The sequence below is a fragment of the Crocuta crocuta genome, unplaced genomic scaffold (assembly GCF_008692635.1).
Source record: "Crocuta crocuta isolate KB4526 unplaced genomic scaffold, BGI_CrCroc_1.0 scaffold16, whole genome shotgun sequence".
Lineage (NCBI taxonomy): Eukaryota > Metazoa > Chordata > Mammalia > Carnivora > Hyaenidae > Crocuta > Crocuta crocuta.
The window spans coordinates 2,396,920-2,424,262 of NW_027531893.1; the positions used below are offsets into that span (position 1 = coordinate 2,396,920).

The window sequence follows — 27,343 nt, forward strand, 5'->3', positions numbered from 1 at the left end:
CAGCTTTATGCCTATGGTATCACTCACATCACTGAAACAAAGCAATCAGATGTGGCCAGGGGATTCTCAGGAAAGAGCACTGGAAGTCAAAACTCAGGTTCAAGTTCCCAGGCTTCTGCTTGATTTGTGATTCTGGGCAAGTGACTTCATCTCTGTTTTTCCACTTTTAAAATGAAAACACTGTCTTCTCAGCTTTGTTTATTCATGCCATAAGCACTTACCACGTCCCATGTGCCATGTCCCCGTGTTATGTGTCCCCAAGAGGAGGGCACAGGGACAGTGTATGAAAGTGAGGGATCCTCACTGGCCTGGAGGCAGGAGAAATCAGGAAGGCTTCACTTTTGGAAAGAACTATGGGGTTTAGTATTCAGGCAAAACAGTGAAGAAGAATTAGAATCAGAGAGCCCTGCTTTTGAAAAGGCTGGCATGGCAACAGGCAAAGGGTAAGAAAATTCTGGGTGATGGATGTATGGGCTGGAACCAGATCATGAGAGAGAATCACCATATGCTACACTAAAGAGTCCATTTTCCATTCTGTAGGTGACGGGGAGCAACTGAAGAGATCTAAACAGCAAAGTAATATCATCACAGATGGACTTTACAAAGAGAGCAGTGGGATGGCTATACACCTGGTATAAAGAAGTTTCTGAATATTGTAGAAGATTTGTCTGACACTCATATCTTTATTGAGCACTTTGTATGTACCAGGTACTATTCTGTTTTGTATATACAAACTCACTTAATTACTGCTGCACCCTTTGAGGTGGGTACTATTATTATCTCTTTTTACAGATGAGGAAACTGAAAAGTGGCAAAGTTTATGGAGTCCAGATTTGAAATCAAACATTTAGATAGTCCAACCTCAGAGTCTGTCTCCCATCAGACACACTAGCGAAAGAACCCCCAACTAAAATGTGCTTCCTTAAAACATGGCCAGTTCCACAATCTTTATCTCCCTAAGAACGCCCCACAAAGTCATATGACAGTGTCGATTAGTCCTGTCTTCTTGAAACTCCCACTTGGATCCTATAAAACCTCCCCTTCCTCATACTTGTCTCTCTCTCTCTCTCTTAAAGTTTATTTATTTTGAGAGAGAAAGGAGAGGGGGAGGGGCAAACAGAGAGAGAGAGAGAGAGAGAGAGATTGAGAGAATCCCAAGCAAGCCCTGCACTATCAGCACAGAGTCTGATGTGGGCTCGATCTCATGAACAGGGAGATCATGACCTGAGCCGAAATCAAGAGTTGGATGCTTAACCCACTGAGCCACCCAGGTGCCCCTAATCATACTTGTCTTCTTTTGGTCTCTCTCACTAGTCCCTTTTCTTCAATTTATTCACTAAAATGTTGATATACTATCCTGCCTAATATCCTTTAATACAAATAAGTCAATAACTAAAAATATAAGTCATTGTCAGTCAAAATATGTTGCAAATTTTATTACCCAGAAATTTGGATAACACAAGGATACCAGCTAAATCAGAATTAGTTCTAAGAATTTTCTCTCATCACATCCCTGGTTTTCTGTCCAAAAGCAGGCACAATATTCCAGATTTCTCAATCACCTACAGGTTAGCAAAGGTGCCCCTTTGCCTAGAATAATCTTTTACCCATGTTGGCTTAGCTCCTACTAAATTTAAAATACCTTTTTCTTGGAAGCTGTCCCCGAACCCCTGAAGCTAAGCAGGAGTCCCTAGACCTTGTGTCACCACAATCTACTACTGGGCATTTAACATACTTTGTAATTGTCGCTGTCGGAATGCTTGTTGTGACTGCTTTCATTCTTCACTGAACCCCGGAGCCTGGCCCAGGAATGGCTCATGTCGTATACCCAGTAAGTATTAGTTAATTATACTAAATGATCTCAAAGCTTATAATTTTCCTTTATTGAAGAATATATAATAACATTCAGGTAGGAGGCAAGAAATCAACTCCTTCACGTTCTAACACAGATCAACTGAAGCTAAAAATCTCAAAGATACGGGAGGGTATTATATGCGTAAACGTAACTGATTGTTAAGACCAAACTTCTGGGGTTTTGAAAAAGAAAAACTATATGTTATCTATAAAAAAATTACTACAACCAACTCTTCCTTCCTAGGGATGTGCATGAAAATGTGAGAGGACAGGAACCACACATATAAAAAGGCTATATTAGTTATTCCCAGTGTAGACACAATCTAGTTTGGCATATGCCAGCTTTGGGATTTGCTCTGATGCTCATTCCGGGTGGCTCTGCTATGGCTTCCATTTCCAGAAGGCAGAGGGCTTCAAAGTACAGCCCTTCCTGTTTTCCAATTCATTAAGATTTATAGCTGCTTCTCATATACTATAACTTGCTCTGAACTCATACCGTGATGTTTTTGTGTATCCCTATTTGTTGCAAGAAAGATTGGAGTTCCTTCCCTAAATTCCTCCGAGGTGAAATTAATTCTGTGTTCTAATAAGACTGAAGGAAGTAGGGTAAAAACTACTAACTATTTATTGGGACCATTGTGTGAAGCTCTGCTTTAGGCACGAGACACAATGAAGAACATAACGCTTTGCTCTAGTAGAAGGCTCCTCAGCTTCTGCACAGCCAAGGAAACAACCCAGAAAATTAATAGGCAACCAATGGAATGGGAAANAGAAAAATATTCAAAAACTATTATTGAAATGAAAGTAGGTCACAGAACACCATATATAGTAAGAGGTCATACAATGTCAGAAGGAATAATCAGGAAGGACACATAGACATTAAAAATAAGAAACAGGGGCACCTGGGTGGCTTAGTCGGTTAAGCGTCCGACTTTCGCTTGGGTCATGATCTCATGGTTCATGGGTTCGAGCCCCGCATCGGGCTCTGTGCTGACTGCCAGCTCAGAGCCTGGAGCCTGTTTCAGAGTCTGTGACTCCCTCTCTCTCTGACCCTCCCCTGCTCACGCTGTCTCTCTCTCTCTCCTAGAAATAAATAAAATATTTTAAAAAAAACAAAACAAAACAATTCAGGGCACCCAGCTGGCTCAGTCAGTTGGGAGTCTGTTGATTTCAGCTCAGGTCCTGATTTCACGGTTTGTGGGTTCCAGCCCTGCACCGGGCTCTGCTCTGACAGTGTGGAGCCTGCTTGGGATCCTCTCTCTCCTTCTCTCTCTCTCTGTCATTGCTCCACTCGCACTCGCTCTCTCTCAAAATAAACAAATAAACTTAAAAATAAAGGACAATTCTTACTGAATATCAGGAATAGACTTCTCCCCCTCCTTTCCTTAGAGAGTTTATATTAGAAAATTATCACTGTAAGAATAAGATAAGAGGCTATCACTTTAGCCTCTCCTTGAAATATATATAAATTCTTTTGAAAACTCGATAAGTCTTTTGTCAGCTTTATAATCTGGGAATGCCTTTCTCAAAAATCTGGGAGCCATCTTTGATGAAGTGTGAATGTCCAGGAAGATAACACCTCTATCTCTTAATTTCTTTGGGAAGGTAGGAGCCTAATTTTGGTAGATGCCTGGTTCCAAGTTGCAAAGCTACCTTCTAACATAGAGATACGAGGTTTGCTTTTCCTCCCGAGAAAGCCAATAAGCTAACACATGTAGTCACTCCAATTACCAAATAAAATTAGGATGAACTACATGTGACCAAAGTTGCTATCAAGTTCTCACTTGAAGAGTAGTCATTGATTGTCTTGAAAACATGTACATAATGGGTTGTATCTGCTTTGCCATATAAGGGGATGAGATGCCTTTTTGTTTCTGCATTCTGCTAGGAGACTGTCTTACTGTGTATCACATTCTGGTTTAATGCTTATTCAATAATAAAACTGTTTTCTTTCTCTACTATCTTTATAGAAAGGATTTTTGGGTTGGGAGATTTTGTTTTTAATTATATTTCCCCAACAGAAGACATTAATAGCAGTTATCTCTGAAGGATGGAATTCCAGCTATCTATCTAAAATGTGTATTTATTTAAATTAAATTTAAATATTTGTACACTTGTACAAATATTTATAAATATAAGTATTTTAAAATAAATATAAGTATTTTTAAATATATTTGTTATATTTACAGTGTGTGTGTGTGTGTATGTATGTAGTTTAGAGAAAGAGTGCAAGAAAGGGGCAGAGAGGGAGGGAGAGAGAGAGAGAGAGAGAGAGAAAGAATCTTAAGCAGGCTCCTTGTTCAGCTCAGAGCCCAGAGCCCAACACGGCTCTATCCCCAGACCCTGGGATCATGACCTGAGCCGAAATCAAAAGTTGAATGCTCAACCAACTGAGCCACACAGGTGCCCCTATTTACATTATATTTATATTATGTTTATGAATCGATATTTATACTTATAAATATTTTAATGAATATATCTATTACTTGTATTTTAAAATAATTTATGTATAAATCAATGTATACTTATATATAAAAATTACATATATATGCTATTTTCTTAAATGATCATGTGTTACTTTATAATGAGCAATAAATGCAGTGGTTTTCATTTTGGGGAAAAATGCCGAATTGGCACTTATGATACTCATTAAGGCGATGGCCTGGATATCTTCACTTCATAGATCTCATCATTGGGGGAAACTAATCAGAAAAGCATCGAATCACACTTGATGTCCTCAGCCTGGTAAGGTCTTCTCTTTCTCCTATTCTTCAAAAAAAGTTATCCTGTTAAATTGGAGAACCGAACAGCATCCCCTAAGGGAACAAAGTTTAGCCCGTGTGGACAAGAATCCAATTTTAAGTCCAGAGTTGCTGCTCCTTGTCTAGACCATCAATCACCACGCTGGCCATGGCAGCTCCTTGACTGGACTGGATGCCTGGGCTACCACACTGCCTGCTGTGGAACCCTTGGGGTTTTCCTCAGCACATTTCTTGCTCTTTGTGAAGGAGCCCCACAATGGAGCTGCAGGGGCTCTTTGTTTCTAGCCGGGTGCCAGCAGGCATTTAAGAAGCTAGGGAGGCTCTGGGTAGGGAGTGGCCCAGAATGCAAAGCAGCCCGGGCATTACAGGGACCCTGGAACCTGCTCTCCCTGATACTAGCTACTGCTGCCTGGTTTCTTCTCCATCACAATTGCTTCTCAGGGGCTTCCCATTGCCTCTCTTTAGGTTCTGCCTTCCATTTGGCCCAGCAGGTTATCTGACACTGCTTTGAATCCTAACTCTAAATTGGCTTCAAGTTCCCTTCCTTTTCCATGGAATCTTAGGCTTATACAGTTTGAGGAATGACTCTGAACAGCTGTTAAAAGTGTCCCAGAACTGGGGTGCCTGGTTGGCTCAGTCGGTTAAGCATCCAACTCTGGCTCAGGTCATGATCTCACAGTTCATGGGTTTAAGACCCAAGTCGGGCTCTGTGCTGACAGCTCAGAGCCTGGAGCCTGCTTTGGATTGTGTCTCCTTCTCTCTGCCGCTCTTCCCGCTTGTGCTTTCTCTCTCTTTCAAAAATAAATAAACATTTAAGGAAGAAAGGGTCCCAGAAGATTCTGTGATAGTTAGGAAGCTCCTTGCACAGTCTACAACACTTTGCAGGCTGACGTGAAAGAGGCCACATAGGACCTCTAAAATTCTCTGCATTTTAGCTAGGAGAAGTCCCAGCTCTGGCCCAGTTCTGGGGTCTCTTACTTGAACAAAACACATTGTGTGGTTAAAGCAGAACTTGGCATTCATAAGTAGCAGGATAGAGAGATAGCCATATAGGTACATATATATTCAATGGAAAAAGGAAATAAAATCAATGAGTCCTAAACATATCTGAATAGATTTCAAAATCATTTCTGTAATTCTGTGCTTCAGTTATAAAAATGTAGTTCATTTAATATAAAATCCTTCTAAGAAATGAGTCATTTTCATATTTTTTCATCTTTTTGTTCTTTTGTGTCTCTTTCCAGACCTTCCTTCTATTCCTGTATAAATATATAATTTTTTACAGAAATGCTATAATTCTATGCATGGAGTTCTGAAACTTGCTTTTTCATTCCTAAGTTGGAAATGAGACATGAACAGTCTGTTTAATATAACAAGCAACAAAACAAAAAAGAAAATATAGTATGTTAAAAAGATATATCTGATTCTAGAAGTAAAGAAAGGCCTGGACAAGCCAGAAATCAGCCATTACTCTACATGGATTTAAATTTCCCCTCAATTACATATGCCCTATGTTCTTCTAGGTTACGAGAAGAAAACACTAAACCTAACTATGTCTAAAAATAAATGCCAAACATCTGACCACATTATATGCCACCTTATATTATGGCTCTTCTGTTTTCCCTAAGTAGTATCTTCTAGTCTACATATTTCTCAGAACGGAAATGCTATTTAGACAGAATATTATATTTAAGGAAACAGAATAAATTCAGTGTTTAAGGCCTCTTTCACTCTGGTGTATTCAGCCAAGTGTCCAATAGTGACTCTTGTGTGGCCTTTCTTGCTTTTATCCAATGTAACTCCTCAGGTAAACCTTTAAAGGTGTCTAGGTTTAAGAAAGGTTAAGATACATCAATATAAAAATTTCAAGTTTCTTTAAACTATGATAAAGGACACAACAGAATATTCTTTAAAGTCCAGGAAATAAAGACTATATTTCAACTGTGACTTCATCTAAGAAAGCAGTAAAAGTCCATTCATTTCTAATGATCTTATTACTTGAAGTTGCAAAGGTCTAAGAATACAAACAGAAGGAAAATGTGTTTTCTTTGAGTATAGGTGACACACAATATTACCTTAGTTACAGGTGTATAACATAGTGATTCAACAACTGTATATACACATTACGCTATGCTCACAAGTGTAGCTACCATCTGTCACCACATAACATTATTACAACCACTGTACATTGGTTACAATGTATACAATACATTGTATTCCCTATGCTGCACCTTTCATCCCTGTGACTTACTCATCCATAACTGGAAGCCTGTATCTCCCACTTCCCTTCCCCCATTATGCCCATCTTCCTACCCCTTGCCCCTCTGGCAACCATCAGTTTGTTCACAAACAGAAGGAAAATTTTAACATTTCATGTAATTGTGTGCTATGTGTTCATGATATCAAAAGAAAAAAGAAAATCAAATAACTCATTTGTTTTCACTGAACTGTCTTTTTTTTAGGCATTGTCATAGAAAATTTAAGGTTAACAGAAAGAAGGAAATTCATTTTCTGAAATCCTTAAGAGCAGCTACTATGGAAAGAATTAGATTTTAGTGCTGACATTCCCAGATTTACAATTTGCTCTTTTATAGCACAGTGGCAAAGAAACCTTGCTCACCTTCCTACAATAACTTTAAAAATGGAATTGTCAGCTGTATTTACCAACCCTGTCATTTCCCAGCATAATTATAGCGTACATCCCGAATGGAAAAGTTGTTTTTAATCTATGTAAAAAAAAAATACAACTGCAAGAGGGCTACCTTCTCCCCTCCTCCCATTTCTCTACCCATCTGATAGCCAGCAGGGATTTGTACTGTGTCTCCACATAATTGTATAATCCTTCATAAACAACCTTAGCTGTAATGATTCCATTTTGATTATGTTGGATATTTTTGGTAATTTTTAAATGGCTTACAGTAAAGCTTAGAGCTCTTACTGACACGTGATGATTTTCTTAGTAATTTTTATTAATAGAATTAATACAGTAAGGCTAAGAGCCCTATTACTGACCCATGTTAGGATTTTCTTAGTAATTTCTATTAATAGAATTCTATACATAACAAACATTCAAGGGCGAGTCCTTCCTTCTGACATTGCAGCTAACCTGACACATTTAAGTGATAAAACCAGCAGAAGGAACAAAAACATATAAGCTGTTATGGACAAAACTAGGACTAAAATAGAATCAATTTACTCAGGTCATTCATAAGATTAGTTAAATTTAAGAATCTTAAAAACTAATTTATCCTGAAATTTTATACAATTAGTATGGTTTTTCAGATTCCAGGTAGAATAATAAGGATAGAAAGGGAAAACACTACCAAGTTTTAACTACTTGTATTAAAAATAAAAAGAGATAATAAACTTTATGGTGAATAATCTACATTTTAAATGCTTGGCTTTATTGTGATCTGCTTGGGAGAGATATGTTCATTTGGATAATGGCTTTCATTTGTTTTCATTTTCGTTGTAACACTAAGATTTCATACAGCATAGTCAATCCACACTCAGTCTGAGCTAAGCAGTTGAAAAATGTCCTCATCTAAAACTCTTTGTAGGATCTTCAAATATTCTAGGAACAGGTAATTTTTCAAACCAATGAGAAGCACCAATTTAAGTAGAGCCATCCATTCTTTAAAACTCTAACAAGCTTCCACCCCGGCCTCAACTCTGGCATATTCCCTCTTGAGACCTACCATTGCCATCCTCTCCTACCCCAAGCAAATTACACTATTTAACGAGTCCACCCGTTTGATCCTTTAGGAGCTAAAGTCAACAGGCCTTAAGTTATGAGTAGGAAAATGACCTTGATTATAAATGAAAAAATTGTGCATCATTTATGCATAGACCCATCCCTGAAATCTGAACCGCTCTATAAGGACCATGTCTAAACACAAGTAGCCTGTTACAGTGGAGAGCTCTGTGGCTTTCTCCTAAGATAATAGGATATGCCGAGTAACATCTGTCTAAACCTATTGGTAAAACTGCTGTCTTCTTTTGACCTGGTGAGGCACATCCAGCTGCTCAAGAACCCTGGGCTACTGAAAAATGCCCACCATTACCACTCCATACAGAGGCCCTTGCCTGGGGTGGTGAGAACTTTAACCCTCTCTCTTTCCAGGCTGTCAGTACTCCATTTTCTCATTCCAGGTTTGGGGAGAATGGAGGATGCCCAGATGGTGACATCAGCAAACAATTTCCAGGAGAACCAGAGAGTTGGCCATTGTGATACCATCTTCCATTGTCATTTATAATCCTAACTAACAAGTTTTATAAGGGGGACAAAAATTAGTTGTAACTTTTATAAAGTACTAGTATTTTTATTTTGTAGAAAAAAGAAATACAAAATGGGTTACAGATATCAGATATAAAGTATACATAATTTGCATATACAAAGTACACATAATTTGCACATAATTATATTGTTATATATTTTATATTATATATAAAATATATAAAATTTACCACATCAGTGGCAATCGAACAGAACAAATTAAAACAAAGTGTCCTTTTTTTAACCTATCAAAGTAGTGAAGATTTCCAAAATGACAATCATTAAATCCTGGCTAATATTCAGTGGGGTTGTCACTTACCCTATAAATAGTGTGATCTTTCTGGAATGCAATTAAACCATAGTATCAAGAATGTTGAAAGAATTTATTTTTTTTTCTGCTTAGTAATTGCCTATCAGGATTCTCTAATAAAGAAATGATAAAAATAAAATGTATGAAAAATATAAAGGACACATATCTATCTATCCATCCATTTACCATTGTCTATAGTAGCTTAAATATCCAAAAATAATAGATGGTCAAAAATAAAACATATATTCAATGGAATATTAGGTATACATTAAGTACCATAATCATTAGGAATCATCACTGAAATGAGGAAAGGTTCAAAAATAATTTCTAGAGTAAACTGGATGCATACTTATATGTATAAAATATACAAATATAATATAATAAAAACTGGTCTGAAAGAAATACCTTTTGTTTTTAAGTGAATATCCCTGAAGTGAATAAAGACTTATTTTTATATTCATTTTTTGTGCTTTAACATATTTTATAAAATTTTCACAGTGAATATTTATACTTTTAAAGCAAGAATTAAAAAAGGAAGAAAAGAAATGCAAGCTTATCTACTAAATCCATTGTGCTGCTGCCCTTCATCTATAAAATAAAGTCCAAGTTGGCTAGGCTCACATTAAAGTCCTTGTAATGTGATCATATCTTAACATTCAATCATAGTTTTAAAGATTGTGCAATTTGAGCACCCAGTTCTGGCTCAGATGGTCACCAGGCCTGTCATGAGCCATCTAGATTCTACTCATGCTCTTCTCATCGGGCCTAGAACTTCTCCTTTCCTCTACAGTTTTTGATCATAACTCCTGATTGTAACCATTTTAAGCCAACTTCAGATATTCATGATGCTCTAAACAAAGCCTGGCAATCATACAAAAATAATTTCAGACACTGATTCCAATTAATTCAGCACAATAATTTAGAAGGAAACCCCTTCTGAGAGCAAGATTCCCATATTTGTTAAATGAATGTAAACAATCACTACTGTAATCATAGTAGCAATGGCAACTAACATTTATTGAGAGCTTTGCATTTATAAAGAGGCACTGTGTCAGCTTCATTGGTTTTATCTAATGCTCTAAACAATCCTCCATTTCACAGATGAAAAAACTGAGCCTCAGGTAGATTATGTATATTTCCCAAGGAAGTATAAACAGTGTTGGCTTGAGATTCAAATCCAGCTGTGTCTGATACCAATATGCTCTCCAGTACCAAATTTGCTAATGGAAGATCTACTAGTTTTGCCTATGATACATTATTATGAATTAATCTAACTGAATATCCATGAAGCTAAGTAAAAAGGATGTGATGAATTACAAAATTTTCTTTTACATATAAAAATAGATACAAAAACAAGAGAATTTTCTGTTGAATCTCATTACATAATGAAATGTTTACCTGTATAGGACCAGCCAATCTCTTCAACAAGTTTCCTTTGTTGTCTGTAGTATCCATAAGCCCAATCTACAACAAAGAAAAATCAATCGATCAATGTGTAGGGTAATATGTGTGTCCAAATGAAAATATATCAGATGCCCAAATCATTCATTCCATAGATGGTCCTCAATGAATCCTTCCCATGTCACCTTCCCAATGACTCCTCTCAATTCTAACCACCACAATTATAGTCTCCGTTGTTCCTGTTCGAGTAGCTAGTATAAATTTTAGGGGGCACATTTAAAAAATGCTGAAGTTCAGGTAGAGACAGGGGAAACATTCTGGGTAAAGCAGGAGCAACCAAGAGGTGTTCATCTCAAAGGAAGATGGATCAGAAAGAATAGTCTGTCCTATCTCCAAATTTTTCTTACGATTCCCTAAGTCTCATATCTGAGATCCTGTTGATTAGAGATACTTTCAGGTTTACAAACCAAGTTTGATCCATCAATGCATCTAGGAGACCCAGAGGTTATTGTGTTTTCAAAATTTGCTTCCTTTCTGCCGAAAAATGAAAGTAGCTGCCTTGAGGAAATGAGAATTTAAATGTAGGTATGTTGGCTGGGAAAAAGGCTATGTTAGACCTTGTATGTGACTTTGTCTCTTGGAGGAACCTAGATGCCTGAATGAGTCAATACAGGAGGAAGTTTAGGCATCATAAAAGTGGATGCCTCATGACTCAGAGAGAGTAATTCTAGATCAAGAACATGGGGCAAGAGGTAAACAAAAGAAAATGGGTGGAAGCCAAGATCTCACTCTACATAATTCATAATTTTGCTTGCACTAAATAGATATATATATGCTATATATATGCACATACACCATATATATAGGTATGATATAATCTTTCTCACCATTGGGGAAAAGAAACCCTATTTCTTCTTTTTGTTGCTACACAGTTATTTTCTCTTTATTGACAATTCTCAATTTAAGGAATGCAAATATCTAAGGACACTGAAGAAATTATTTTCCTCTTGTCCAGGTTCTATACCTGCTGATTAATACAGCATGGTAATTAATAACTGCTAAACTATTTCATAAAACATAAAAATCAGGTTTGCTATCAGAAATACATATTCCGAATCTACAGATTATTCAAAGCCAAAACTTACTTTTAAGAAATAAGGGCTTTGTGTTTGTTTTAAAACCTTTAGTATACACAAACATAGATAAATATTCTATTGGCCACATAGCACATTTCAACATGTATTTATTTTTTTAAGAGCTATGCCGAAATATTACACAAGACACAATGCACCCATTGTATACAATTTTGTGGTTTTCAGTATATTCAGAGTTGTACAATCATCACCAGAGTTTTACATCATCATCATGCCCATTAGAAAGTCCATAACCTTTGGCTGCCACCCCCATTTCCACCCTCATAACCCACAGGTCTAGACAACCACTATCTAGTTTGTTTCTATAGATTTGAATATTCTAGACATTTCATATAAACAGAATCACACAATGTAGCTTTTTGTGACTGGCTTTTATTTATTTATTTGAGACAGAACTGGGAGGGGCGGGGGGNGGGGTGGGGCATGGTCATGGAATCTCAATTTGGAGTCACACTCAGCCTTGAGCCCAATGTAGGGCTCATTCCATGCACCTGGGATCATGACCTGAGCCACAGTTGGGAGTCAGAGGCTCAACTGACTGACCACCTAGGTACCTTGTGACTAGCTTCTTAAATTTAGCAGAATTAATGTTTTCAAGATCCATCCGTGCTGTAGCATTTATCAGTACTTCATTCTTTCTTATTGCCTAATAGTACTCCATTGTGTGGTGACCCAGATGGCCTTCAAGTTCCCTTCAGCTTGATTAAACTTTGACAGGCTTCTTCCCCACTCTAGGTCCTGATCCTATTCTTCTTAGATCATTTAGTTTAGAAAACTTTGTGAATTCCTTCTCTGCCCTTTTGAGATGTAAATCTTTTTTTAATAGTCACATGCCAGTTTTACAACCAAGAATGTACTACTAAAGGACATGAGAACCATCTCTCACTTTTTTTAAAGTTTATTTTTATTTATTTTTGAAGGAAAGAGTGGGAGCAGAGTGAGAGAGGATCCCAAACAGGCTCTGAGCTGTCAGAGCAGAGCCTGATGCAGGGCTCCATCTCATGAACCATGAGATGATGACCTGAGCTGAAATCAAGAGTCAGATGCTAACCAACTGGGCCACCCAGGCGCCCTGGGAAACATCTCTTTAAAAGGAAATAGGACCCTTATCACCCAGTTTCTATGAAAGGATAAGAACTTAACTTTGGTGGGGTGCCTTGCTCCAAGGTGCAAAAACCACCTCGTGTCATGAAGATATGAGTTGATTTTTCCTTTGGATAAAGCCAGTTTAGCAAGCAAAACATGGCTTATGGCTTCCTGCTAATATCCCGCTCTACTGCTCCACTGGGACTCAACATCAGCCATTAAAAAACCTTTTCCACTCTATTTCATCAAGTTGGGTTCCGACTTGGTTCTGGCTTCTCTCCCCACTGCAATAGCCTTGACTAAAGTCCCCCTTGCTTGTATAACTTTGTCCAATGAAATTTTTGTTTTGACAATGGATACACCCTATTTTATTTATCCATTCATCAACTGACGGATACTTGGGTTGTTTCTTCTTTTTGACTATTATGAATAGAAGTATTAATATTCATGCATATGTTTATTTTTCCACTTAAAAAGTAATTAGGTTCGGGGCGCCTGGGTGGCTTAGTCGGTTAAGTGTCCGGCTTTCACTTGGGTCATGATCTCACGGTTTGCGGGTTCGAGCCCCGCGTCGGGCTCTGTGCTGACTGCCAACTCAGAGCCTGGAGCCTATTTCAGAGTCTGTATCTCCCTCTCTCTCTGGCCCTCCCCTGCTCACGCTGTCTCTCTCTCCTAGAAATAAAAAAATAAAAATATTAAAAAATAAAGAAATAAAAGAAAAAGTAATTAGGTTCATAATATATTTTTCAAATACAGTTGTCCAATAAAATGGTAGTCATTTAAGGTTAAATTCTGTAAACAAGTATTTCTTCATGATCAGGGAACATATACAGTTAGATGTTAGAATGGGCCTCAGATGTCATTTGACTGAGACTTTAACAGCCTACGAGAAAAAAAAAAAATTCCTGGAGATCAGGTGCTTTATTCACAAAAAATGTAAATGATTTGTACAGGTAGTAAGTTGCAAAAATGGAAACAATAATGCATGGCTCCTGCCTCCTACTCCAGAAACTTCCTCAGCATCAAGGGTCCCAAACAACCTTGAGCTATTGGTTACTCTCTTAAAGTGTTTTGCCCGAGAAAGACCCCTATAGAATGTATTCTTTCAAGAGAAACAAAATAAAACAGAATAATACAATAGCCTAGAATTTAACCCGAATAAAATATTTGGACAAATAAATTATAGAGAATTGATATACCTGATTTGACCTGGAAATCAATTAAAATTTTCCTCTGAAATTTTGCACTGATCATAAGGAAAAGATGTATTATAATTTATTATAGGTTTTAAATATAAATATTTTAAAAGTAAGACATTTTTGACATATAAATGCATTTTGAAGATTCCAGAAAATCAAAACCGACATTTAACAAGTAATCCATTGAAATAAATAAACCAGTAAGTGTTTGTTTCAATGATTCAGTCTAAAAGATGACAGCAAAATATCAGCAGATTTTAGCTTTCCTTGTAGGACTTTATCACTCACAATGAGCATTTGTCCTTGGTTTTTAATTACTTACATTAAAAAAGCTTTATTCAATACAGGATTCCCAGGTGTTGGTAGCTCTCTTCAGTCCTTTATGTATTGTTCCCCTAATTGTTACTTCAAACAATCCGTTACACATTCATATGCTAATTACATAGTCCTTGGGCGTGAGAGAGTACCCCACTTTTAAAATTCTACTTAGTGGTCTGATAGATGAGATGTGATAGCTTCAATGAACAAGAAAAAAGAAGCTAGGTTCACTTTTTTGTGGTTGTATTATATACTTTGAAGACCAGTAAATCCTATATGAAATGAATCTATCAAAGTGCTTACTCATTTTTAAATCAATTAAAATAATGAAATATAGAATCTTTTTTCTATTTGTGTGAATTTCAGTTTCTTTCATTTTTACATTTTGTTTCTTTCAATTTAAAAGTATTTGCCAGGTTTGTATTGGCGTGTTTTGTAGTGAAACAACTAGGAAAGAAATTTCAGGAATGAATTGTACATGCAATATACAAGAAAATATACATTATTCAATTTTTAAAGGCTACTCTAAAATTTGTTCTGAAAAAATATTCTTCATGAAGTGGACTTTTAACGTACTACTAAAATTAGGAGAAATTTCAGGAAATCTGAAATGTTTGTTTCAACATATTCCATCCTGTACCTACGTTAAGTACCTACAGATATGTAAATATGTAAACGGGTGTGTGTGCCCTTTATTTTTCCTTATATCTGGATAATGAAAATCAAAGTCTACCAGATGGAAGATATAGATTAACTTAGCATTTTGTTTTTGCTCAAGTTTTTTTTAAAGAATAAAAAATCTGGGTGCTCATTTCCTACTAAAAATATCATTATAAATATTTTGAATTAAAAAAATGCCTCTGAGTTTGCCCTTACCCTAAAGAAAGTCTGTGCTTCATGCTGATTAATAATTTCACCTGCTTCCTACTATATAATCTAGCAGCAATACTCTGACAACACACACACACACACACACACACACACACACACACACACACTTTAATGATATAAAGTGGCCAAACATATGACAGGGAGAAGAAATAGACTGGTTCTCTGAAAAAGAAACTTCAGGTAGAAAATAATGTTCGAAGACTAGGATTCTAAAACTTGATTTCTCAAAGCAGACTTTCCCAGGGTAAATGATACTCGCATATTTTACTAAAGAACTTCAGCGGAGGGGAAAAGGAAGTTAGTTGATGACAGAAATCTAGATAGGCAAAGGAGAAAGAACTGAATTAGAGATGAATTTTTAAAGCCCTTGAGTATCACCTTGGCAATGAAAGACTTGAGGAGAAAGATTAGAAATGTTCTAAGTAGAGGAAAAACATGGACACCAAGAAGTGGCAAATGGTGGGACCAAAGGTTGGAAATGCCACTTGGGCTCTCCTGTGATCTGCATACAGGACACTTGGGACTTATTGTTGGTGACAGCTCACCAAGATACAAGGCTCACATCAATTTTCACACTTTTTGTTCTCATCCTACTGTCTCCTCTTACCTTGGTTTCTTTTGAAAAATGAAAAGAGATAGTCTGTTGAATTGATCAAAAAGTATTGCATATATTTCATATATTTAGTATATTTTTAAAATCTTAAAGAAGACTATTAGGTAAATCAATAAATCTAATTGAAATGAAAGAGGCTGGGGGTGGGCAGGTGAAGGAAGCTAAGTGGCTGGTGACCACTTGCAGAAGGACTTGGAAACACGTAGAGACAGTCCAGTGTCATCAGAGCAATTATCCACTACATCTTTTGGCTGTCAGCCATGCACAAGAAGTGGCAGCGATAAAAAAAAAAAAAAAAAAAAGGTGATAGTTACCGTAGTCATAACCATCTCTTATTGGAAATAAAGTAATAAAAGACCTCTTTCAGAGAACAAAAAATAAAATCAGAAATATGAGTTCCTTTAAGCAGAGAATCAGCTTTCGATTAAAGACCACCTGTGAACTAGTCACCTGGCTACGGAAAGTCCTTTATATTTGCAGATGCTCTATTCCAAATGCCGTCTTTGGTTTGATAAGAAAGCCGAGTTTATGATCCAAGTGACCTAACCCAAAACCTTGTTTAGCCAACTAAGGCAAACTTTCCAAGTAAAATTCAATCTGCCCGCGAGTCTAATATAGTCTATAATATCATACATGGCAGACATTTGTCTATGGATTTTCCCATCTTTGTATGTTAAGAATTAGCTTGCTGTTAAACTGTTTTTTAATATAGTCTGTCTTTCCCTACCTGGAATGTAAATTTCTAACTGGTATATATGCAGACACATTTGTGAAATGTAATTTAGATAATTATGATAATTCAGATAATAGGCTTGTTTAGGATAGTTACAATGCAAACATTATATTTACTGTTAATCACTTCAGATGTAATCAAACTCCCTAAAAACATACTGCTTTAAAAAATATATGCATATTATTTCCCCTCTAAGTTATTTGTTTTTCTATTTCGGCTGCTTTCTAGTGTTAGAAGAGTTTCATTGGTTTTCTCCCCTCTGCAAAAGCTTAAAAATAAAAGTACTTTTTACAGTTTCAAAAGTTATAGGGGCACCTGGGTGGCTCAGTCGGTTAAGCATCTGACTTCGGCTCAGGTCATGATCTCACAGTTTGTGGGTTCGAGCCCCGCATCAGGCTCTGTGCTGACAGCTAGCTCAGAGCCTGGAGCCTGCTTCGGATTCTGTATCTCCCTCTCTCTCTGACCCTCCCCTGCTCATGCTGCCTCTCTCTCTCTCTCAGAAATAAATAAAACATTAAAACAATTTTTTTTAAAAAAGTCATATTGCAACTTATTGCCAAATAGGATGGCACATGAAATTATACTGTTAAAGAGATGGAAAAGATGAGTTTCTAGAATCCAGGTGACCTATTTATTTAAGGATAAGGTTAAAAAGGTGAAAAATATAGATACCTGAGGAATTAAATCAGCACAAAAATTCAAATGGTAAATGATCAAAGGAGATGGAAATACTGAGCATATGGATAATGTAAAAGAACAAAGGGAGCTATTTCCTCCACATGCTTGTTTTAACAGACATCCAATTAAATACATATTTCTCACAAGAGTAAGAGTTTGGAGGTAAGCAATTAGATTTTTATTGTCCCTTAACACTGAGGATGGTGTATGCTTTCACAGGGAGGATTTGTATATTGAGAATGTGTCTACCAAAGCTATTCAAAACTTTTCAATGAAAGCAGAAAATATTCACAGGCTGGCCTTGGAAAGTAGCAAGTGTTTTTTCTTATACTTAGATAGATGAGTTTTACCTAATGTGATTTGTCTATATTCCTAAAGTTGAGGTATTTTCAGCTAAAAATATTTTAATAATTTTTATCTTTATCACATGGGCAATAATACATGCCTGTTTCAGATACATTAGATAAAATAAAGATAAGCATAAACAATTGTAAAAATAATCTATAATCCCATCTCCTAAAGATAACCATTCTTTACCACTATGTAAATATAGAAAATTTACCCTTTACATAAATTGAATTACACTATTTCATTATTGGGTGGGCCATTTTTTCCAAATAACAAATCGCTGGTATCTTCTCAAGTTAACAAATATCATTTCATAGCATCATAACAGTTCACCTCAAGAATTCTTTGCTATTGGATACTAAAATTATAAGTTGATTTAACTACAGAAAATTTATTTCTTAGGCTTAAATGATATGAGGAATGAAAGTTCCCATTAAGATAGTGTGAGTTTTACGAATAAATAAGGTCTGTAGTAGATTAAGTACATTTTTCCCCTGTCAACCTTCTTCTGCAACACCAAGTAAACAGTAAAATGGCACAAATTCATTGTTCTAATGTAAAAGTGAATTTGTTCTACTGTAAGAGAAAGCCCATTTGTAGATAAAACAGTGATAATGGCAGTAGAAATAGAAATACCGACATGTATAAGACAACTATTAAAAGAAGAGCTAAAAATAATATTAAGAGTGGGAAGAGCCAAATCTGTGAAGCAGATGAAAATGGGTAGAAAACAAGGAATTCATCAAATTACAAAAATAATACTCCATTCATTAAATGTTACATATTATATAATATATATTATGTATTATTATGTTATTATACTGTTATATGATCCATACTGTAATAGTGTGCCATTATTTGCCAATCTAACTAATGTGTCTGTTGGAAAGCATTATGTCCATGTACTTTCCCTGACATCAGGAGTGCAGCAAAGATATCTGTTGTGTAGCTCTATGATTAGGATTTTGAGACATTCTGGATGACTGACACCCTAAAACTGATTAGAGGATATAATGGCATTCCATTAACATCTGCTATGAAAATCATAAAACACCAATAAGTGCATACATAAACAAAATACAAACTATTATTAATATACAAGGAAATGTGAATAAATATAGATAACCACCCTTATCCTCAAATGGGAACACTACAATATGGGGAATTTATCAGTTCTCTCCATATCAATGAATAGGTCAGATTTCAATGGGATGTTTTTGATTGGCAAAATTATTCTAAAGTTTATATAGAAATCTTAATGTAAAATAGTACTACATAAGAAGGTTTAGAAAAAGAGTGAAATAATGGGGGCCTGGTTTACCAGCTACTAAAAGGTAAACTGAGGGGCAGATCAGTGGAACAAAGCATATAGAACTAAAACTGGACTCAGTATAGATACCAATTTAATCCATGATAAGGGAAACATCACAGTCACAGAAGGAAAGTATAAAGCTCAACCAATACGGGGAACACTGGTTATTTGGGGAAGGAAAAAAAGCTAAATCACACTTCATACATGCATCAAAATAAAGTCCAAGTGGTTTAAAATGACTGTTAAAAAAGGATGTATAAAAAATATAGGAAAAAATATAAGTGAATGTTTAATTTATTGCTAGATGGGAGGGGCCTTTCTATACACAAACAAAAGAAATCATAAAGAAATATTCATAGCTTTGATTACCTAACATTTAAGACTTGTACAGAAAAATGTTTAGCGAATTGCAATTTACAAATGTTAAGCTATTGGTAGCTGCTAAAATGGATCAAAAAATATAATGATATGTTCCAAACATATAGAATTCTTCCAAATCAATAAAGGCAAATATATGAGCAGACAATTTTTAAAAATGCAGATATAATTAATTAATAAACCTATAAAGAACTGTTAGATTTTAGTGGGTGTCAAACAAATTAAAATGACACTGAGATAGCATTCCAGTTATAAAATTGTGAAAGGTTTATTATTACTATTATTCTTACTTTTAAAATATTGAATAATGCCCCAAAGATCTTGACATGTTGCTTAACCTACAGGTAGAAGCACAAACTAGTATGAACTCTCTGAAAGAAAAGTAAACTAGCAAGAGTTAACAAGAGTCGTAAAATGTTTCATAGCCTTTCAGACAGTATATTCCATGTCAAGGAATACATTGTCAAACATTAACAGAGATGAGAACAAAGTTTCATAAACCAGATTGGAAAATATGTTAATGTGCAAAAAGTGGGGGAAGTTTAAATAATGTACTGTTCATAATATAAAATAACGTGAATTCATTTAAATTGTGTCTCAAAAATATTTACATATGTGGAGAAATTCACGTAAAATAAAACATTATCAAGTTATGATACAATTTTAAATATATTACATATCCAAAAATGCAAATCTTTGTGAATTTTAGCAGTTTACATTAGTTAAATATTTTAAAAATTTGAGGTGAGTGTGTATTTCTAAAGGAATATCTGATTCTACAGTCAAATGGATTAGAGACAAATATATAAATATGCTTTGAAGATGGGGTAAAGACAAACTTTGAGTTTCAAGTTTTTTATTTTGGCTTTTACAATAAAGCTTCTCCTTATTCACAAGATACTGCATGCAGTAGCTAGTATTTGTAACTTAAGTTTGGGAAATCGGAGCCAAGGCCACATATGGCTGAGCATTTCAGCTCCCAAGAAAATTAAATACAAGAGCCACAGCAAAATAGACATTGTAACAAACTCACAGATCATCTTATTGGCTGTGATGATCAGATTGACTAGATCATCTATTTGGGGTAAATTTTGAAGCAGCCTTATTTAAATTTGTGCCTTGTTTCTAAAACAATACTTTCTGCTTAGATAAAATTAGGTCCAAACTTAGGTATCTACCCATTAACCAGGAAAACCTGGCAACTTTATGAGTTGGCAACCTAATTCTGAAATACGTGTGGACCATATGTTAAAACTGACTCATTATGCAGTTATGTCTGGGCAAGGCTGAAAATTTTTCTTGACTTCTTTCCAGGGTTCTGACTGAAAATTCATTTTTGTCATACTTTTTTAGATTGCATTTGACTGGTCTAGAAAAAGAAAACTTTTATTCATAAGAAACACTCATTTTAATAAGCAGACTATATTTTTTCAAATTTTTAATGATTTGCTTTCAATTTGCCAATACATTTTATAAGCTTACTAAGCCACATGCTATTGCTCATTAAGTCTTACTTGGCTTGCAAAAAGAAATCAAGCGGAGCTCGGTGGATCCATCTAACTTAAACTATACTCATACATCAATATTTGGTGCCTCTTTTCACTAATTCTTAGGGTCAGAAATCTAGACTCTCCTTTTGAATCCTGACTTTGGACAAGTCAAATGTCTTTGCTTGTATATCTACAATTGTAAAATGAAAATATCATTATCTCCTGTGTGTGAGCAAGTATATTGCAACAAAAGATAGGGAATATGTTAAGCCATTTTGAACTCTTTGTAAAATATATGCTTACATCAACTCATTTCATTTCTTGAATTTGTTTTTCAAGTATTTAGTTTTTCCTTTCAACAGTGAAGAAAATTTTAAAAAAAACCTCACTGTGATGTGTATATCATATGCATGACGTATGCTTGTTCAGTTACAAAATTATTCATTTCTTTACTGTTGCTGTCTGGTTCTTAACCTAAAGTATTCTTTAGTCTTAAAGATAAGAACAGATCCTCAGTACAGATGGAAAATACAATTCTCTATTTTCAAATGTTGAAGGGAGTCCTACAAGAACAATGTGAACAATGAAAAAACATATTTACTTTTAATTAAACTTAAAGAGACTATCATTATCTAATTTCTCAGCTACATTCCAAAATGAATACATTTTTAAAAGCAAAGGTTTCAGAATATTCATATTTTCCTCGTTTCAGAAGGCTTAAGGAAGTATAAGATCATTATTTAGTAGTTCCTATTGTGTATATTTTTAAAGAAATTCATTTTAGAACCACCTTCCCCACTAGCAATTTTAAGGAATTAAATGCTTTTTGAAAATGTTTTAATGTTTGCTTGTTTATTTATTTATTTATTTTGAGAGAGAGGGAGAAAATGGGAGAGGGGCAGAGAGAGAGAGAGAGAGACACACAAAATCTGAAGCAGGCTCCAGGCTGAGCTGTCAACACAGGGCCCTAAGCGGGGCTGGAATTCATGGACTGCGAGAGCAAGATGATGACCTGAGCCAAATGTGGATGCTTAACCGACTGAGCCACCCAGGCGACCCAGTAATTAAATGCTTTGATGACATCCTTAATTGGTTCGCTTTCAATTTACAAGCACTTACCTATATTAGTCACTGATTTTGTTCATAGCTGTATAAACATGATGACATCTATTGCTTTTTGGGTATAGATGTCTCATTGTCGCCAGACTATCAAGTGATAATTATTATGCATCTTCTTATTTTCCTCTGTTGTAGAATTTATTTGAAGTGAGTGGAAACTGCTGAAATCCTAATGGCTCAATTGACTGGCACAATGTAGGGGTGTTCTATCTGGCCGGCGGAATCATTTCATTTGCTTCACTTCCTTCTGCTTGATACTTTTGTGCCCCTCCCCCTGCTCCCTGCTCAATGCCTCTGCTCTTTCCAAAGCATCCCCCCCTACTCTCTTATCTTTCTTACGTGCATTCTCCGCAGAACTTCGTGTCTGTGACAGTCATTCCGTGAACCACCAAAGTCTAAGAAAAGAGGAGTGAATTCGACCATCAATCACAACACACCTATCTTCAAGTCCTGCACCGGTGACCTATCCTGACCGACGACAGAAGTGGGTCTTACCGTCCCACCGCTGCAACAACTTTTTCCAACTGTTGCCTGAAATCTGAAAGTTCTCTGCAGTGGCAGATGCTCATTAGGTGGCCTCGATGACCCAGGTTTCCTGCACTCAGGGAAACAGTATCTAAAAAGCATTCTTGTTAGTACATAATTAATAGCCTTGGAGAATACATCTCATTAATTACTTTTTCTATACAAGCACAAATGGTCAACCAGGGGTGGATATTATTTGTTTTGGAATAGTTAACTCAGTTGGAACAAGACTGTTTTCTCTCCAGGTTTATCTTTCTGTTTGAGAAGATGTCAAGAGACTGAACAAGTTAATGCAGTGTTTTCAACCTGGACTGCAACAGGCCTCTGCCGGCACTGTGCTCTGAAGTTACTGGGCCACTGGGTCGCCTCAAGATAATTAACACACTCCTGCGGGGTCTAATGTGATAACAGGGGCGGTTACATGAAAAAGAACATCCCACAACAGAACAAGGGTAACACCTTTGCACCTCAAGGGAAAAGGAAAGGTGTCTTTTTATGAGGGGATTTAGGCCTTACGTTTATAGATGATTTATCATGAAGACCTAAGATACTGAACTAGAACATGTTTTCTTTAATATACGTTTAGACATCTACGTGACTTCACGCCTTTGCAAGTTTATAACTTGTGCCATTAATTTCACTGAAGACAAATATATTTTGGTGGAAAATCTTTAATTGGTCATCTCTCACTGTCTTGCCAAAGACATATTGATTTAACCTTGGAAATAAACTCTCATAATGCCCATTCTGTGTTCAAGGGAATGCTATTTTATTGATGTCTTGATTTTTGCAATAAAAAGAACAATGGAAGGACTGAACAGATTTATGATCATAAAGAAAATGCTCTAAGTGTCACTCCAAGTTAAAGGATAAACATGGCAAACTTCGGATTAAAAATTACACTTTTCTCTTTTCCCATTCTTCTTCTTTAAATGGTCATACTGACTGAATATAGATTACAGAAAGAAGAGGCAAGAGCTAAATGTCCAGTGATCTTGGGTCTTTAACATGTAGTACTGACGCGCCATTAAAGATTTTATATTCATGTTACCTAGTTCATAGCTACTTGCCTCGGACAATGCCTCAGCTTTTTCAGTCAAGGGTGACTTTCCCAAAATAAAAAGCTGGTTTTCATTTGTGATACTCTGAAACGATACCTATCATAGTGAAAAGAAACTGGAACTCGGGATGGGGTCAGAAGAACCTGGAATGTAACTCCTGGCTTTAAAACTTCCTGACTGTGGATCTTTGTCTTTTTTTTTTTTTTTTTTAATGTTTTATTTATTTCTAGGAGAGACAGAGAGACAGCGTGAGCAGGGGAGGGTCGGAGAGAGAGGGAGTCACAGACTGAAACAGGCTCCAGGCTCCGAGCTGGCAGTCAGCACAGAGCCCGACGCGGGGCTCGAACCCACGAACCGCGAGATCATGACCTAAGCGAAAGTCGGACGCTTAACCGACTAAGCCACCCAGGCGCCCCTGACTGTGGATCTTTGGAAGAGTCATTTGCCCTCTCAGGTCCCCTGTCTGATAAGTAAGTTCCTCCTATACTAGTGAGGTAGGTACACTCGAATGAATGAATTCATTTGAGTGTCTAAAGGATAAGGTGATATACTGACATAGGTAATATTGCTTTCATCTGGGAAGTAAGCTGAACTCATTTACAAATTATTTTCTAAAATGAACAAAGGTTATTTAATGCATTGCTAAGGCAGGAGTATTCTCTCTTTTCCTTTATTCTCCATGTAGGATAGTACCCAATTACACTGTTTGAAATGGTTCTCGCATTGCTTACCATCTCTGTGAGCAAGCTAATGATTCTAAGTCTCACTTCCTATGCCTATAGAATTATACTGGCATGTGCTTGGGATAAAGCACATATAGGTATTAGTCCAAATACAGTATTAAATTTTAATTAATATATGTTAGATGTGTAATTACACATATATTATAGGTAATTGTATATTTATATTTCTATATTTCTATCTATTGCTTTTTTTCATTTCAGCAATTTCACTGATTCATTATTTTCTGTGTAAAACAACAGACTTAATTTGCCAACAAATACGGTGTGGAGAGTCATTGTACACAAAGGCCTTATGGAATATGTTCGTTGAATTCCAATACAAGAAGAGGTACACATTTTCCCTCTATGCTTATATTGTCAGTTTTACTCAAAAACATCCTCAATCTAACTGAAAAGATTCAAAGGCAAAAACAATCAATAATATACAAATTTCAGTTTAATTAAACTGAAAACGATTTTTTCGAAAGCTGAAGAGTCATAGAAACAGCTTCAACAAAAATAATATAAAAACAGGGAGGGGGACAAAACCATCAGAGACTCTTAAATATGAAGATCAAACAAAGGGTTACTGGAGGGGTTGTGGGAGGGGGGGATGGGCTAAATTGGTAAGGGGAAATTAAGGAATCTACTCCTGAAATCAATGTTGCACTATATGCTAAGTAACTTGGAAATAAATTAAAAATAATTAATTAACTAAAAAAAATTTTTAAAGCTTGTTAGAAAAAAAAAAGAAATAGCTTTGAAGCAAGTAAGTACACACATTTCTCCTTATATCCCATAGCAATACCCAGAGTTTAGATTTTGACGTCCTCAGCATATATACAACTATCATAAATCCAGAAGAAAGTAGGGGTCACACACAGTGTCCCACAGTAACACATCTACTAGAGGAAACTGGCTAATGTGAAAGAGAAACTCTGAGGCAAGAAATTCAAACAACATCAAAAAGTGATAGGAGATAGCTGAAGAAGTTGACCATTACAAGTCACAGCGACAACCTCAAGAATAGTAATGGCCTACTCAATGATATGAAAAATGACATTCATCCTTCAATAGTGTCTTAAGGAATGATTACGGATGAGAATACTTGGATACAGATGTCACTGAAAAAGTTATATTACATTAAGGGTATTTTTAACAAAGTGGAAAAACCAATTTATATTTTAGAAGATTTTTATCATAAACTGGGGAAGTTTTAAATAAATATTTTGTGTTTTGAAGGATATATATTACTTAAAAACTTCAATTGTGTGGAATGTCTCATTCCATCAGAGCGATGCCAAATGGAATGCCCTATACAATTAATATAACAGTTAGTGGCTTTATATTAAACTCCATGCACTGGAGATGCATAATTTACAAAAAATAGGGCCTCTTCAAGGAGGTCAAAAACCAGCAGCATAATGCCTAAAGTTCTTTAACACATTCAAATTCATTGACAAGAAAATTGTAATTATTGAAGTACTAATTATTTTAAACTATCTTTTTTAACCTCAAAAAAAAAGCCACCCCAGCTTACAGAAAGTCAAGTCCTTTAATCTTTTTATTTTTCAGTTTTTAATTTTAAAGACAGAGAAAATGAGAGTGTGTTTGGGANAGAGAGAGAGAGAGAGAGAGAAAATCTTAGGCAGGCTCAATGCTCAGCATGGAACCTGAGATGGGGCTCTATCCCAAGACCCAAAGATGATGACCTGATCCTAAATCAAGAGTCACCCAGGCATTCCCTCCTACAATTTTATAATTTTTAAAATGTTTATTCATTTTTGAGAGACAGAGAGAGAGAGAGTGCAAACGGGAAAGGGGCACAGAGAGAGGGAGTAACAGGCTCCAGGTTCTGAGTTGTCAGCACAGAGCCCAACATGGGACTCGAACCCAAGAACCATGAGATCATGACTTGAGCTGAAGTCAGCATCTTAATCGACTGAGTCACCCAGGTGTCCCCCCCAACCCCTGCCTTCAATTTTAAATGGTATCTTTGTGCCTTCCACTAACTGAGTGTTCACTTCACGTAGTATTTAAATGAAAGGAATATTTCTTTTAAGGAAGCTTCTCTGGTATCAGAGCAAGGAGCATTAGTAGGACAAGAAGCTGGACATTTCCCAAGGACATCCTAGCCATACTCCTTGAGACACTGTGTACCCACTTTCCACTTGAACATCCCTAGCTATTCCAGTGGCCAGAGAATGCACTGTTCCCTCCTGCTCAGAAAGGGTCTGGTGATTGGTGGTGGTGGTCCACACAGGAAAACTGATGGTAATACCATCGCCCTGACACAGCGTTCCCAACTCCTACGGAGCCCATGTCAGTCAGCTGGAGCCTATGTGCAGGGTATTGTGACGCCCTGTGGGCTTTGCTTATCCATCTCTCCTCCAAGGTTGAGAGACCACCCCAGCTCCCTGGCACACTGCACAGGAACCAGTGTAATTTTATCATGTCGCCCTTTAATGCCCAATCTGCCAAATTCTTCATGGGAGACCTAGCTGTGCTTTAGGATATAACAAGAAAACCTTGGCATGTTCTTATGTGTAAAGCCAGAATGGTGCCTGGCGTATGAGTGAATAAATGAATGAAAGTTATAAACGTCACATAGTAGTCAGTTCTACAGTCCGGAGATATGTAGCAAGTATCCCGTAACAACTCTTCAAAAAGAAAAGGCCTTGGAGATTTTATTCCCTGGACTTCAACAATCCTATTATACTCTGATTTTAACCATATTGTTTATTTTTGTCTTTAAAATGTCACTCATGAGCAAGGACATTTCAGCAAAAAGAAAAAAAAGATTAACAGATAATTTATGATTTTAATGAACTTGATTCTTTGAATTCAGGGCATGGCTTGAGGATTTTTCACAAAAACAATTGATCTTTTTCATGGCTTACTGCCTCCGTAACTTCCTGCACACAGCTAACAAATTGCCATGGTCACACACACTCCCATGCCTTTCATACTCTGTGGGTCTCCAGTTTACATTTGGGGACAAGAAGAAAGAGCAGGAAGCTGCCCCAGGACCTTCNTTAAAAATAAATATATAAAATGTTTAAAAATCAATATATAAAATTTACTTAAACTTCCTCCAGGATTGATAAGGTGGG

The 27,343-nt window shown here is 36.2% G+C and overlaps 1 protein-coding gene across 1 annotated transcript in view; it reads right to left on the bottom strand.

Annotated features, from left to right (window-relative positions):
* PTPRZ1 (protein tyrosine phosphatase receptor type Z1) overlaps nucleotides 1–27,343 on the bottom strand; it is a 176,664-nt gene that overhangs the window by 111,125 nt on the left and 38,196 nt on the right. The window contains exon 2 of the mRNA XM_077773262.1: nucleotides 10,601–10,666. Coding sequence (XP_077629388.1) covers nucleotides 10,601–10,666 — 66 coding nt within the window. The remainder of the gene's footprint in view (nucleotides 1–10,600; nucleotides 10,667–27,343) is intronic.